At 37.7% G+C, this 15739-nt stretch overlaps 1 protein-coding gene across 1 annotated transcript in view; it reads left to right on the plus strand.

Moving 5' to 3' along the window:
• Positions 1-15739, plus strand: part of SPECC1L (sperm antigen with calponin homology and coiled-coil domains 1 like) — a 73765-nt gene that overhangs the window by 13904 nt on the left and 44122 nt on the right. Inside the window, exons 2-5 of the mRNA XM_074886812.1 lie at positions 1522-1711; positions 7211-7370; positions 8336-9969; positions 11759-11966. Coding sequence (XP_074742913.1) covers positions 1559-1711; positions 7211-7370; positions 8336-9969; positions 11759-11966 — 2155 coding nt within the window. The 5' untranslated portion in view covers positions 1522-1558. The remainder of the gene's footprint in view (positions 1-1521; positions 1712-7210; positions 7371-8335; positions 9970-11758; positions 11967-15739) is intronic.

The following is a 15739-nucleotide window of genomic DNA, read 5'->3' on the forward strand; positions in this document are numbered from 1 at the left end:
CGCTGCATTTTTGACATTCTGATGATGAAACTGCAACAGCAAACAGAGTTTTCTGTGTCTGTTCACGCCAGCTTTCAGAGCTAAAGGGAATCTGCAAGCTATAAACAAATATTTTAAGTGTCTTAAAATGAAACTTCCTGTTGCTTCTGTTAACAGCACTTAGGGGTCTGAGGAGTCGAAACACCTGGAGTTTTACTGACTTTTATCAAAGTTGGACTTGAAATATACTTGTGTGCAGCTGAGGTGGTGATGGGGAGGAAGGAGTGTGTGTTAAGTGTATGGTGTTAATTTTGTTAGCTGAAATGAATTAGTACTCCTGATCACTGTGTTTTTGTGTCGCATGTCTCATACACTCAATCATCAGTCTGCTTTTTGTACTTTTGAAATGCTTCACTTTTTAAGAGATGTAAACAACTAGATGTGTTTCATGTTTCTGATCAGCTGCAGGATATTGGGCTCAGCTAAACCCAATCACTCGCTTCCCAGAATCTGCAAGACTGAAAGGGGAGTGGAAGTTTCCTCTTAATCTTCCATCATATGTTTTCTGACTCAGGGCAGATGAAGAAAACAGTTGCCAACTATCTTACTCTTGCAAGAGGGAAGAAAATCCCAGTGTACCTACTCTTTCTCGTAGTTATGGCTGTGGGCTAGTCTACCCTTTCTTAGGTTGTCTTCCAGAATTAGCAGTTCTTGTGGTAACTGCAGTGTTCGGGTCTACTGCAGCTGCTCCTGGTTTGAGTAAAGTCAGCTTTGTTTTCTGGGGTTTCATTTATTTGCTCATGGTTGGAATGACAGCATTGACAGTTGTCGGCTCTTTGAGAAAAAATGAAGGCAAGGTAAAGATGCTGAAGTGTCCTGACTGTGGAACGTGGTGGGTTAAGTCTGGTTACTTCTCGGAGATGATCCTCATAATTGTATGACTAGTATTAAATTTTGCAAAATCCAATGTGTTTATTAACGTGATTTGTAATAAAAAATAGCGTCAGAGAATCTACATTTTCAACTTATTTTAATCTTTATAAAAGACTTTTTTCTCTGCAGCTGCTGTTACTCTCTCAGTACTTTAGTTACCAAGCTGGTGGTAATCTTTTCTCAAATTCAGTGTTGTTGGTAGTCAGGCTGCTGCCTGAATACTCCCACGGTATTTTCCTTCCCACAGTCAGAAATAAAGAACATTGCTGCCCTAATAAGCCTTTCTTTTGCTAGCTAACAAGTGAACTCGGCAACATGGGTCACTTATAAAATATCCGCAGTTCACTGCCATTTGTGGAAGGAGAACTGAAAAAAAAAATACTATAATTTGGAGTGGAGCTGTAGGAAGTGCTTAGTTCTTGGTAAAAATTCCTTTGTAAAAAAAAAAAAAAGCAAAAACCATTGGTCAGTCACATGCATTCTGTTTGGCTCTAATTTGTGGTCTTTACTGCTATTCTGGGCTTCTGGTCTTAAATAGAGCATTATAAAAAAAAGTCATCGCTTTTCTTTTGTATTTTATATTTAAAATTTCTTTCTTTCTGCTTGTAGATTTGTTTGTAAATGCATCATAAACAGACAGCCCAGAATGAAGAAAGCAAGCAGGAGTGTTGGCTCAGTGCCCAAAGTGCCTGGAGTAAATAAAACTCAAACAACTGAAAAAGCCAAACCAGAAAACGGCTCCTCAGTGTCTGCAGTAACAAAACTCTCTAAAACTGGGACATCAGCATCTCTTTTGAAGGTAATAACCAATAGAACATTCTGATTATTTAGATTTTTTTACAATAAAGCTTTAAAAAAAGTAGAATTCTAAGGCATGTCGTTAATGCAGCTTAGACTAGACGTTTGTTATGTGGGAAACTGAAGGGCATTTGTATAGTTACACAGCACTAGGCAGGGTGATAGGACCTTGTGTGGCATTTGTGCTGTATTTTTCATATTGCAATGTGTGATATGATGGAAAGCAATATACTTTGCAGAACTTGGCTGTTCTGCAAAAGGAGCGGAGTGGAAGTTGCGTTCTGATGAATGTTATTAGTAGTGTCATGTATTATGCTTGAATGGTGTGTCAGTGACTAATGGGATTAAGAGAGTTATTTAAGAGTTATTTACTAATTCTGAAAAAAACCCCTAATGAGATATCTAACATGAGAAACTTTTTGATATCAGTGATCCATGTCAGGTCAGTGCAGCTGCATTCTTCTAGCTGTTTTGGCCTTTGCTTTGTGTGAAGTGCTGCTCAAGCTGAGTTTTCACAAGTTGATTCTTGCTCCTAGAACAAGTTCAAAGGTAGAGGTTTTTTCTTGTATTAGCAAAACACGGCAGTAGATTTAAGAGCATATGGTTTTCAACAACCAAGAAGAATAAGACGTACCGAGGTGTGCTGGTGTGGAGCTTTCACCTGGGAGCGAACACATCCCAGTTGGATGGATGGTGTGAGCCTGCCTGGTCTGCCTCCCTCTCCTGGCATGGAAACATGGCTGGACCCACCTCCTCCCGCCTTTCTGCAGCCCAGCCTGCAGCGCTGGGGCGCTCCTGCTGCTGCCCTGGAGCAAATGAACAGAACAAGGAGAAGGGCTGGTGTCTGCAACTGGGACCTGAACAACTGTCACCTGTGGGAAGCCAGATAAGCCATTTAAATAACTGGCAAATAAAGACCTAAAATTAAAGAAGTGGTAAGGGTTGAGGTCTCTCTGTAATAGCTGTGCAGGATTACTGAAGTTAAAAGGTGTGTTCCCTTTCTCTTTTTTCTTCTTGCTTTTCTTTCATGGAAGAATGGTTAATACTTTTGCTGATGAACTTGCAAGCCAGGTTTGAGCTAGATTTTCTCCTGGTGCCCCCCCTTTTCTCTGCCATCCAATGTTTCTTGCAGTATTCTTAACTTCAAATAATCTTTTGATCCTAGTTGAAACTACTTATTTTGTATTTCTAGAAACCTCTCAAAGAATATGGAAACAAAAGTCCTTTGTAGTTGACTTATCAAGTTTCTTATGTCATACCTCTCAGTGAGATAAAGGAGGAGGATGATCTAACACTGAAGAAATTTGACCCAGTATGCTTTCACAATTTTACTTCTATTACTAACACTTCTGGCTATGTTTGGGTGTAGGGTTAGAATTTATGACAGTTGGATGTTTGAGGCACAATGAAAAATTTTCTGTTAATTACTAAGACTTATCTCAGCTCTATGTTACAGCCAGGCTTACTCATACAGTTGGATGTCTTTTACTTGTTAAAGCTGCTCCTGTGCCAACTATGTGACTTACTAATAATGACAACTCTTCCCTTCTTTGAGTGTTCTCTACTTATACAACAAAGTTAGTTGTTTGTATTTTTTTGACTTACTGATACTGGCAAGTCACATTTATAATAACTGTCTTGAAAGCAATATCAATAACATGTTGTATTAGTTTTAAAATAATTTTTGTATAGTTTTATATTTGATCTTGTTGATGAAGCATTTGACACATTGTTTTCCTCATAGTGATTGTAGGATCATCTTTCTTGATGAATTGGTGCGTATGTTATGAATGTAATTTAATATTCCTTTACAAAAAAAAAAAAGCTGGCATTAAATAACTTTAATTGCCACAGCTTACCGGTATGTTTGGTCATCAAAATAAGTGTGCATATAGATACAGAAAACTTTGCAGTACACATTGAATGAAAGGTGACTATTAAGGGGTAGAAATACACATTTACAGTAGTATACCAGTCCTAATTCAGTCAGTAATAATGTTGCAAAACAGAAACTTACTTTGTAATTATAGGCTGTTTTTCTTCTGACCCCTTCATGATGTAACCATACGCCAGTGTTCAGCTTTGGGTGGGCTTCTTTTGCTACACATTGTTCCATAGATTTGTCCTTTTTTGTGGAGTTTTCAAAGCATGTGGACAATGAGCACAGGAAGAAACAGTGAGACCCACCCTTCTGTACTGCTGAACACTGTTCCAGAGGTTGGGCTGTCCGTCAGCTCCAGAATGCCTTTTTGTCAGTTACTTCTTTGTAGGTTTTGGGTTCCCACTTTGCCCAGGACTTCTGTAAATGTTCAGCACCCCCCAGCACCCCACACACATTATTACAGCAGAAGGTTAATTTCCAGACACTTCCAGTTTTTAATCTGTCAAAAAATATTCTGCAAATAACAGTGTGTTCTTATTTTTAAGATCGTTGGGTTTTGACTACTTTAGCTAATAGTGATCATGCTAACACAGTGGTAATTAGATGGCAGCTGTACTTCATACAAATGAATTGCAAAATCCAATGTCCCTGAAAAGCCAGGACTTGGGCACCAATATTTGAATATTAAAAATTAGAATGTCTTTTCAGTATTCATGTGTCTAGGTTTCAGTATTCTGTTTGCAAAATGCAGTAGCTTAATTACAGATTGTTGTGAAGTTTGTTGTTTGAAGCACTCAAATGCAGCAACAGCAAGCATCAAAGAAGATCCCAGGTAGGAATAATTAGATATATATAAAAAATAGATTTGAATGAGGTGCAGTAAGAAAGATATACATACTGAGAAACTAAGATGAAATGAATGGTAGAGGTGATCATTCAAGTTTCATTGCACTGAAAGAAAGATGTGAGGGAAAACGGAATGTGAATTGTGTAATTATAAAGTGTTTTTTTGTATAGAAAATCAAAATAGGCCTGGATGAGCATTTTCTAATTTTTTTCTGTTTTAATGTAGTTGTTTTAATGCTGAGCAGGATTGCACTGTTCTCAGTAAATGGAAGAAACTGTTCTTCCTTGAGGAAAAAGCTGTTTAATAAACATACGACATTGATTTTGCTTCCATTAAAAATATATGCTACAAAAATACTTTGATTTTTAAAGTCAAGAATGGTTGCTATTGTGGAGCATTAAGAAAAGAGAGCTGCTGGTTTGTAATTTTTCCAAAGCTTTGCTAAATAGTTTTCTTTGCCAAGAGTATAGTGTTACAGTTTTGAGAAACTGTTTACTAATTGGCTGCAGAGGAGGCAGTGCCTTCCAACCTAGACTAGAAATAGTTTATGGGTAAGTCGGAAGAAGAATGGCTGTCTTAAATTCCTTTGTTCAGCAAGGAGATGACTAATGTCAGAAAGTGTGTATTTTACTTAGCTTTTTTATTTTCAATCTGAGTCACATCTTGACCTATTTGGCTTGATAACATGTACTTGTACTGTAAGTGTCTAAAAGCTTAATCTAATTTCCCCGCTCTTTCAGCAGGGTAAAAATGCTGACAGCTAATAGTCCATTTGAACTATCGTGTTTGCCGACTGATTGGCAGATTCAGGAGCAAAATAGAAAATCCCTGTTCTGTGCCTTTTTGTAATAGCTTGGTTTAGGTGGTAGTTGGATCACAGGGTTGTTTCCCGCCCCCTCTACCCCATGCCCACAAAATTAGTTTAGATTAGATATGAAATCTGGTTAGATTACAGGTTAATGGAGGGTTGTCATACAGTACTAGTCTATGCTCAACTCTTTTCCCTCCTTCCCCTCCCCCTAAGTAGTGTGGGCTTTGTTGACTTTGTAGCCCTCCAACATTTTTATTTTCCCCTTGGTACTCACATTGCATCTGCTGTTTTGCACGGCTGTGTGACACAGCAGATCAAGGAACTGATCTGGCTCCTGGGAGGAAGGAGCCTTTTGAAAAGGCTTCAGTTTACACAGCACAGTGCGTAAGCACATGGAGAAGAGCGGGATAGAACAACAGTGGCCTTTTCATAGCAGAAAAGCCAGCTTAGATGCACATCAAACTAGAGCCTCAGAGTACTGTGTTTTCTTCCAGCCCTTTATAAACCTTTTTAGAAGGCTATACCATTTCCTACATGATTTGATAAAAACATTCTTGTTCTAGAGGATTTTACCTTTACAAATACCTGTTTCTATCTGTAGATTATATGTATTTCTAACAACTGCATGCAGAACAAATATGTTCTCTTCCCAAGCTCCCTTTTGTTTTGCAGCTGCTCTTCACAAATGGCACAAATCCCATCCATGCCCTTTCCACAATATCGTGATCGGTGTTTCTAACTGTTCTGAAATTCACACTTGCAAAAAGAAACTGTATAGAATGGAGTGAGATGCAACTTATTTTACTTAAACAAGTGTACCTTCATTTTTAATGTATAGAATCATAGTGTGCAGCACGTTGTTTTTAACATGAATATGCAAGGGAGCTAGAATTATAAACCTGCGGAATTTGAAAGTCATGATGTAAAGCAACTGGCTAATTCCTAAGCACTACCTTTTAGCTGAGATGCTTGTTGAGACTTCAAATGTGTTATCCAGCTGAATAATAGTTACTCAAGGAATGCTGCTAACACAGCTGTTTTCTTTTAATTTTCCTTTCCCTTATAATGGGAAAAATGTTTAGCATACTTTGATTGTTTTGCCATTTGAAAAATTGCATTTTAAAGAGTTGTAAAGTCTGCCAATTAAAACTTAAGAATGTAGTGTTTCTAGAGTTTGCTTTATTCAGAAAGATGTATTCTCTATTTGGGAATCTGGTTCTTGAGACTCCTGTGCTTACTGCTGTGTCACATTCCAGGCACCTTTTGTGGCTAACAGTAGTTTCAGGAATGATCATCTGAGGTCAGACAAAAAGTCCATCAAACAAACATCCTGTCTCTGAGAGTGCCTAGTAAAGAGCATGAAAACAAGGCAAGGATATATTGTGAGGGTGGCTTTTTTCCCCCCCTCTGAATATTGTTCTAGTCTCTAGTGATTTGTAGCTTAGTATTTTGAGCTAGAAAGGGTATTTTATTAATGTTGCATTGATTTTTATTGTTGGTTGGTTTGATCTTTTTGTTGTGAACCTGTCCACCAGGAAACGCTTTATCATATTCTATTGAAGGACATTATACTAACTTCCTAGTATTTGGTGGTTTAATTATCTAAGAATTGTCTTCATTTTTATGCTTAAGCAAACTTTCAGTCAAAACTGAGAAGTGTTACACTGTGTTGCATTTCCTTAACTTTTTTTTTTCCTCCTTGGTATTGAAATGTTAATCATTTTGTCTGCGAGAGGGAAGACTCAGTTTCTATGGTCAATCATATGTAGGAGTTGAAGTTCAATTTCAATTTACCAATCCTGCACAGTGCAGTGCATTTGTACTTTTCAACATTCTTGCCTAGACACATGACCAGTCAAATATGTACTTTTTATACTGATGGAATCTTTAACAGAAGAAATGTTGGCTATGCAGACTTCTCAGCCAGCTGTCTTAAAGCTGCTTCTTCCCTTTCTTTCAGACTAAGAGTAATGATGACCTCTTAGCAGGGATGGCCGGTGGTGGTGGAGTGACAATGACCAATGGTGTCAAGGCAAAGAAGAACACTTGTGTATCAACAGCATCTTCAGCTTCAGGGACGACCATGAACAGTCTGGAAAATAAACCCAAAACTATTGCAGGTAAATGGATGTGTTGATGCTTAAAGATGGTAGTTGGGTGGCTTTTTATTTTCCTACTATCTATTGAGGATCCAAACTGCCTCATGAAGCATTCAGGAAGGCCACAGCCAAATCAAACACCTCCTGTGCTCTTTTCCTGTTTTTTAATAATGTAATTGCCTTTTTGGAGGGTGTTCCTTTAAATTTTTTCAGTACTGATTAGGCAACTACTATATAAAACTAGGTAATACCATTAATCTAGAGAATCATAATTTGTCAAAATCATTTAATTTGTCTAAAAAAAATCCATGCCACAAGCACTAAATCTTTAAGATGCGATCACTTGTTGCAGTTAACATTTTGGGCATTCTGTATTGCTTTATAGAAATAAAGTAAGAGAGCTTTCAGAAACTGTTTAGAAAAGTGAAATTATTTAGAGTGTTAGCAATATGGATGAAAATGTGTCTTGTCTTCCATTGCTGTGTTTTGGATCTAGTACTGCTGGCAAAGCTGTAAAGCATCTGAAAAGAAAGTAGTAATAATCTATCCTCGTCTTCATGTAATGAGATGAAAATGCAAAAAACCTTAACTTTCATTTTGGTGAATCATAATATGCAATTCATCTCTTACAAGCTTGCATTCAAATCTACTGAAAAGAGACAAATTTGAACTTGTAGGAATAACACTGCTGCAGTTTTTGTACAATTTATCAGAAGCTGTTGAAGACAAGAAACTTGCAAATGTTAAACTTTAAGGTCTAACTTGTTTTCAAAATACTAGTGAAGCATAGCAATTGGTAAAGCATGCATCAATTAAAATATAACTGCACTGATTGATGATTAAGGTTGTATATATGTATTTTATGAAATGTATTTACCAGTGTGATTCAGAAAATCAACCACTGTATTGCTGGTACAAAATACACAGTCTTCTGTTACAGATATTGTATTTTAAATTAATGTTCCTAACTTTCAAAAAACATATAGGTACAAGTTCCACAACTAAGCGTAGCACTTCATCTGGAAATAAAGAGTCAAGCTCTTCTAGAGAAAGAATACGTGATCGTTCTCGTTTAAGCCAGAGCAAAAAGCTGCCTTTGACTGGACCAGGGACCAATGATACAGTACTGGCAAAACGCTCCCGTAGTCGCACCAATCCAGAATCGGATATTCGAATGAGCAAGTCCAAATCAGACAATCAAATCAGTGATAAAGCTGCATTGGAAGCAAAGGTGAACGATCTTTTGACATTAGCAAAAACTAAAGATGTGGAAATCTTGCATCTGAGGAATGAACTAAGGGATATGCGTGCTCAGCTGGGACTTAATGAAGATCAACTTGAAGGTGATGAAAAATCTGAAGAAAAAGAGGCCATTGTTGTCCATCAGCCAACTGATGTAGAGTCTACGTTGCTACAGTTACAGGAACAAAACACTGCCATTCGAGAAGAGCTCAACCAGCTGAAGAATGAGAATCGCATGTTAAAAGACAGACTAAATGCATTAGGCTTTTCTTTGGAACAAAGGCTGGACAACTCTGAAAAACTTTTTGGCTATCAGTCTTTGAGTCCGGAGATTACAGCTGGCAACCACAGTGATGGTGGTGGTACTTTGACATCTTCGGTGGAAGGTTCTGCTCCTGGATCAATGGAAGACTTGTTAAGTCAGGATGAAAACACTTTGATGGACAACCAACATAGTAATTCCATGGATAATTTAGACAGTGAGTGCAGTGAAGTTTATCAGCCACTGACATCAAGTGATGATGCCTTAGATGCTCCATCATCTTCGGAGTCTGAAGGTGTACCAAGTATAGAAAGATCTAGGAAGGGAAGCAGTGGCAATGCAAGTGAAGTGTCCGTAGCTTGTCTGACAGAACGGATACATCAGATGGAAGAGAATCAACACAGCACAGCTGAAGAGCTCCAAGCCACACTTCAAGAGCTTGCTGATTTGCAACAAATAACACAAGAGCTAAACAGTGAGAATGAAAGACTTGGAGAGGAAAAAGTAATCCTTATGGAATCTTTGTGCCAGCAAAGTGACAAGTTAGAACACTTCAGCCGTCAGATCGAGTATTTTCGGTCCCTTTTAGATGAACACCATATTTCATATGTAATTGATGAAGATATGAAAAGCGGTCGCTACATGGAGTTAGAGCAACGCTATATGGACCTTGCAGAGAATGCTCGGTTTGAGCGAGAGCAGCTGTTAGGTGTTCAGCAGCACTTGAGCAACACTTTGAAGATGGCAGAACAAGACAACAAGGAGGCCCAAGAAATGATAGGGGCATTAAAAGAACGAAATCACCACATGGAACGGATTATTGAGTCAGAGCAGAAAAGCAAAACAGCGATAGCATCTACCTTAGAGGAGTACAAAGCCACAGTAGCCAGTGACCAGATTGAGATGAACAGGCTGAAAGCTCAGTTAGAGCATGAAAAGCAGAAAGTGGCTGAGTTGTATTCTATACACAACTCTGGAGATAAATCAGATATACAAGATTTGCTGGAGAGTGTCAGGCTGGATAAAGAAAAAGCAGAGACATTGGCCAGTAGTCTGCAAGAAGAGCTGGCACACACTCGCAACGATGCCAATCGATTGCAAGATGCCATTGCTAAGGTAGTGTTTAAAACAAACTGTTGTATTTTAACATCCCATATACACCATGACTTACTGTTGGTCGCTGTAGTTCTTTTAGAAGTAAAGGATTAATTATGAGGCTAATGGGATTACAGTAGTGTTAGGACTGTTTACTTTCTTTTAACCTCTGTTATGAAAATGGTGGAGACCTTTTTTAAAAATTGTATGCATACTTTCAGCCACAGGGTAACTGTTGTGTTACTTTTTTAAAATACTGGTATGTGAACTGCAACATATTTCAAGAGCCAAACTTGAACAGTATTTAAGATACTGTATGAATTTTGTGATTAAGTTACATGCCTTCTGCAGGAGTTTCAAGGAGTTAGTGCCGAACTGGTAGAAGAGGGATGTCACTGAGAAAGTATCGGGAGTCAAAGTTTGAAGTGATAACCCAGCTGTTGATGACTCGTAGGACCTTTCACAAGTGTTGAGAGAATATTTTGACGTTTCAGCTTGTTCATATTCATTCAGTTAACTTAGAATAAACTAATGATAAAGAAAGCAGAAAAGTGTCTTCTCTCTCCAATCAAGAAATGAGTAATTTTGAGGTAGACAGAGATTTTTATCTAATTTAATTTAATGAATACATATTTTAGTTTTAAATTTAAAAAAAAATATAAGCTTTTAAACAATTATTATTAAATATGGCAAATACACATAGGTTTTTTTTTTTTACTAATGATCCATCCAGGAGCAGCTTGTGTGTTGACTGGGCTTTGAATTGGAATGTGTATTTCTAGTTCTAGAACAGCTATTTTGACTCAAATACAACTAATTTATCTAGTAAATATGTCTAGTAAAAGCATCTACCATAATTTAATATAAAAATAAGAAACAAAATTTATTTAATAACTTTAAGTATGCATGTAAAGGTATATCTTTCTGATGAGCAAAATCTATGCCAAACTTAATGTCTGAACTATATATTAGTTGCAAATCAACATGTTAGTCATGATCACCAGCCAGTTAGAATCAACCTTAATTTGGGAGAAAAAAGAAATTTTAATCATTTGAGTTGGGTAGTGGTATTAAAATAAAAAATACTGAAACAGATGATTTAAAGCAGGGCATTTTGTCTATTAAAATTGGTGCCTGACTGTGGTGACCCACCCGAAGCCAGGCCCTAATTTCTCTTTTTCTGACACCCTATTTCTGCTGTTGGGTTAACGTTACTGTGCCTCTTGTTACTTATGTTGCAGTTTCAGGGGCAGGATAAAATAGGCTCACTGCTCCTGTTATTTTTTAAATTCAGTTCAATAGCTTGTAAGACTCTTCTTGGAACTACTTCAACTCTCATACAAATGTGAATCCTGCTGCTTGGTTAAGGAAATGAATCATCTCACAGGTCCACCAAGCACTAAAATTGATGCGCAGAGGAGAGCTGGCTCTTTTTTGGCAAGAGAAAGAAAGAGCATAGAGTTCCCCCCCCACCTCCTCCCTTTGCCATGGCAGCTAGATGTTAAATTGGATCAGCTGCTCATGAAATCACAGCCTTGGTACTATGGTATTGTTGCTTCACTTGAATACAGGATACTGCTGTTAGAGTAACTGGGGAATGCTCATATATTCAGCTTGGGAATCAGAGTTTAACTCTGGCTCAGGAAAATAGTTGCACTAGAACAACACATTTTTAAAGGCTTACACTTGACTTCTTGTCCCATACTTTTTTTTATGGTTGCAGAAATATATTGTAAGTATGGTAGTTACAAAACTAAAATGCTTTGAAAATGCAACCACTTTAGTTTTTATAAGATACATTTTTTTTCAGGTTGAAGATGAATACAGAGTGTTCCAGGAAGAAGCCAAGAAACAAATTGAGGATCTCAATGTGACTCTAGAAAAGCTTCGGACAGAACTAGATGAAAAAGAGACTGAGAGAAGTGACATGAAAGAAACTATCTTTGAGTTGGAGGATGAAGTAGAGCAGCATCGTGCTGTGAAGCTTCATGACAATCTCATCATATCTGATTTGGAGAGTAAGTGTTACGGGTTTCTATTGTGAGAGAAATGGTAATTTAAGAACAGCTGAAGCAGAATGCTGTAAGAATGAAAATCTTTTCACTTGTCTTTCATATGTCTGAATTCAAGTCAGACAGGGCTTTACAGAACCCTTATACACTAGGGGGGAAAAAAAATCAGGTTGGCTTTGCTTTTCCAGTCCCGGTAATGGTGTGGAAATGAAAATACGTGAATCGAGAATATCACATCTGATAATGCTGTTTTCAAGTTGTTTTTCAAAGTAGAAGAATATGTAATTACAGACTTAATAATAGTGTGCTCCTTGTGCATTTTGGAGACTGGATGATTGATCTAGTGTTTTGGTGGTGTGTTTTTTAAGAATACTCTCTCTTTTGAGTGCCCAAATATTAGGAGTTACCAGGTAGCTTGAGAATGTTTATGATTAATGATTTCTCCCACCTGAAGAAAGGTGTTTTTAGTGGAAAAATGGGTGAATGAAGGCCCCAAAAGTTACACATGTTAGAGCTGACTTGGCAATATTGATGTATTATATATCTCTTTCTGTGCGTATTTGCTCAAGTCACGAAACTGATCTGTGAACTTAAAAATGAATCTGACAAACTTCAAGCAAGTTAGAATAAAACTTTATCTGTTGACTGTTGCCACTGTACAAGAAATTGTTGGGGCTTATAATGAAATTCGTGTTTACTGTGTACTTGTCTAGCTCTCTGTGCCTTAGTTCCCTCTCTGATCTCCAAAACCTGCTCAGACATTCCTACCACAGTCTGGAATTCTGCAATTAGTCTCCATCTAAATGAGAACTTGGGCAACTGTACCCTGGCAAGCTGTATTTGCACAGTGCTACTTACAGAGTTCAGATATCTGCCATTCTTCCAAGGTATACCAAGACTAAACAAGATAGCAAAAAAACCAAAGCATGATCCCTCTTAACAACAAGGGAAATATTCATAGAAGGGATTTTAAATTGGTCAGCTATCAAGGAAAGGTAGTGTCTTAAGCAAGCTAAAGTGTTTATTCAGCTGAAGCTCAGTGTCTTCAGACATATGGCTGTCAGCTTGGTTTCCCTAAGCAATCCTTCTTTATCTTGAAAGGCAATTGCTGTTTCTCTTTACAAAATTGCTTTAGGTTTTTATTCTGCATTTTTTTTCTTGCTCTTTCTGTTCCAAAACCAAAGACAGACATTTACTTGAGAGCAGGAGCTGAGGCACATGATCAGTGGCTCTGACTGTTCTTGAAGTAATTTTGTAGCAAAGTCTTAAAATGTTGAACACTTTTCTTTGCATTGCTTTGTCCATTAACTGAAATACATTATTACAGAAAACAGCACCATAGTCAAGTAAACATTGCCTAGTAATACCTGATGACAAGGCAGCTCTAATTTTTAGATGCTTCTGCTGTGGGGGTACAAAGCAGCTTTCAGATATTTCACTTAAACTGGTAAAAATTCAGGCAGAGGTCTGCCTGGGCAGAAATTTTCAACAAAAATTGCGACAGTCATGGTTACTCATTGCTCTTGAAATAGTTTGGAAAATTCAACTGTACTAGCTGATGGCCTGGTGTGATCCTTTAGGGGAGAAAAGTGAGTATTTTAGTTATAGGCAGGAGGGACAGTGACATCTAGTGGCGGTAAGAAAGGATGGCACCTGAAGAAACTTAAAATATTTTTCTCTGACCACTTTAAAACGCTGTTCATTATGGATTCATAATGAAACCTTGTACAGGAGTTTCTTGGTGGTAGCCTCTGTGACAGCAAAGAACAGCATCTCAGAAAATATGGGACTTGGAGATAGTACATACAACATATAAAAGACAGAATTTTAATAATTTGTATTAAAGTGACAGAAAAGCACATCTTAGTAGTAGTAAGTTATCTTATGTTGATCAGACTTTTGGTCAGTTCTGATATTCTGTCAGCCAAATGGACCATGCTTGTGCTTTTAAATGTGGAGAATTTAGTGTAGGTATTATAAAGCACTAGTTGTAAGAATGGTGTTTTTTCAGCCTAAATAACCAAGTGTAATAAAGATCCATAAGGTTTTTCTTTAGTCAGCTTTTATTTAAGATTTTGAAATATGAGGAAATCTAACCCACCCCTTAAGGAGAGAATTTGCCTAATGCAAAGTTTCAGGGTGAATGAAAGTGATGGAAAGACATCTGATAAAAATGACAAGTAAGAAGCGATGGAAAACTATTACTTAAAGAATTCATGGAAGACAGACTTTACAGTTAGGAGACAGATGCTTTATAAATGAGGAGGTGAGTGTTCACTCAACTTCACGGTTAATCAACACTAAATAGTAGTATAGGAATGTGAAGTGCTCTAGCACTGGTACTTAGGGCACGCTTCATTGTGGGCTTTCCAAACACCAAAAAGAAGCATAATGAACATATAATGAAACATTTTTTACAGTAATCCGATTATTGAACTGTCACATTTTAGCTGTTAATATGTCTGCCTGCAAAAACTGGGATCTCTTTGATGTAGACAGTGGGATGCAAATTGCACTGATTAAAAAAATACAGTATGTCTCTGATGTCCATCCAGATGTGACCAGAGCTGTAGTTAGCGGCAGCTGAACTCGTTGCTGGTGGCATAAGGAGTTTTAATCATAGCGCTTCAGTACTGTATCTATAAAGTGTAAGAAATCTAAACCTGTATGTTTGATGTCCTCCCTAGTGAGCTGAGATGACACAGCCTGTAGTCGCGATGAGTGTGTAGGTGGCGGAGTGGACGGGAGGGCCTGGGGCAGGGCAGGGCAGGCGGGCCTTGCGCTAGGTGGCGCGGTTCCTCTGCTTTTCTGTTCTGGCTTCGGGAAAACTTCCAGTAGTCAGGTAGCTAAGCTGTCATATTAGTCATCTTAGATGACTAAGGGGAAAAAACCTGTTATTCTTTCAAGCAGTTAATAAAGAGTTTGTGGGGAAATTTTTTTAGAGAACTTTGTTTCCTGATTTGCAGAAAATGGGTATTTTTAGGTTAGTTTATCAGTTGTCAGATGTTTCTTCTGAAGACTGAAAGTATTCGTTGTGTGTTCATTTAGCACAAGGTACATGTGCTAAGCATACCCATTCTCTTAGTCTGTGACTAAGTCAGTAAATCTTTTGGACAAAGGTAGATGAGCAAGAAGGTTGATATATCTAATGTTCAGTGAATAAATTGTTCTTTTATGGAGCTGACAGTTTTTAATTCTGCTGTATCTCATTTTGAAAAGGATCTTGACAGCAGTTGTGAAACTGAATTTCTACATTACCATGTTTAGGCCTTTTTTACCATAGTGTTGAAAAAGTCAGTTGAATGTTAGTTTTCTAATGGCTAGTACTTTGGGGGAGCGGGGGGGGGGGGGGGCTAATGTTGGACCCTTAAATTGAGCTTTCTTGCTATGTAGACCTGTTGTCTGTGTGATGAGCTCAAAAGCAAGATTGATATGCAAGTTTCCTGAGCTTTGGTATATTTGTAACCAGTGCCTCTTCCTTATAGAAGGAAGCTATAATTCTTAAATTAACTGTAATGCTGGCACTACTCTGTGTAGCTGTGGTTATACTGAGATAGCCACTTCTATGCTAAAAAATTAAAGTACTATCCTAGTATAAGGCAAACCAATGTAACTAGTACAGAAACTATGAGATGCCCATTGTGGATTTGCCTGTGTTGGGATTACTTGATTTAGTGTTTCTTATCAGGAATTGTAATGTCATGTTTTGAAACTACTATGTATATCTGGATATTGCAAGTCTTTTTTTCCTTTTTTTTCCCCTAGAGAGTATTGAAATT

Source organism: Strix uralensis, chromosome 17, assembly GCF_047716275.1.
Source record: "Strix uralensis isolate ZFMK-TIS-50842 chromosome 17, bStrUra1, whole genome shotgun sequence".
Lineage (NCBI taxonomy): Eukaryota > Metazoa > Chordata > Aves > Strigiformes > Strigidae > Strix > Strix uralensis.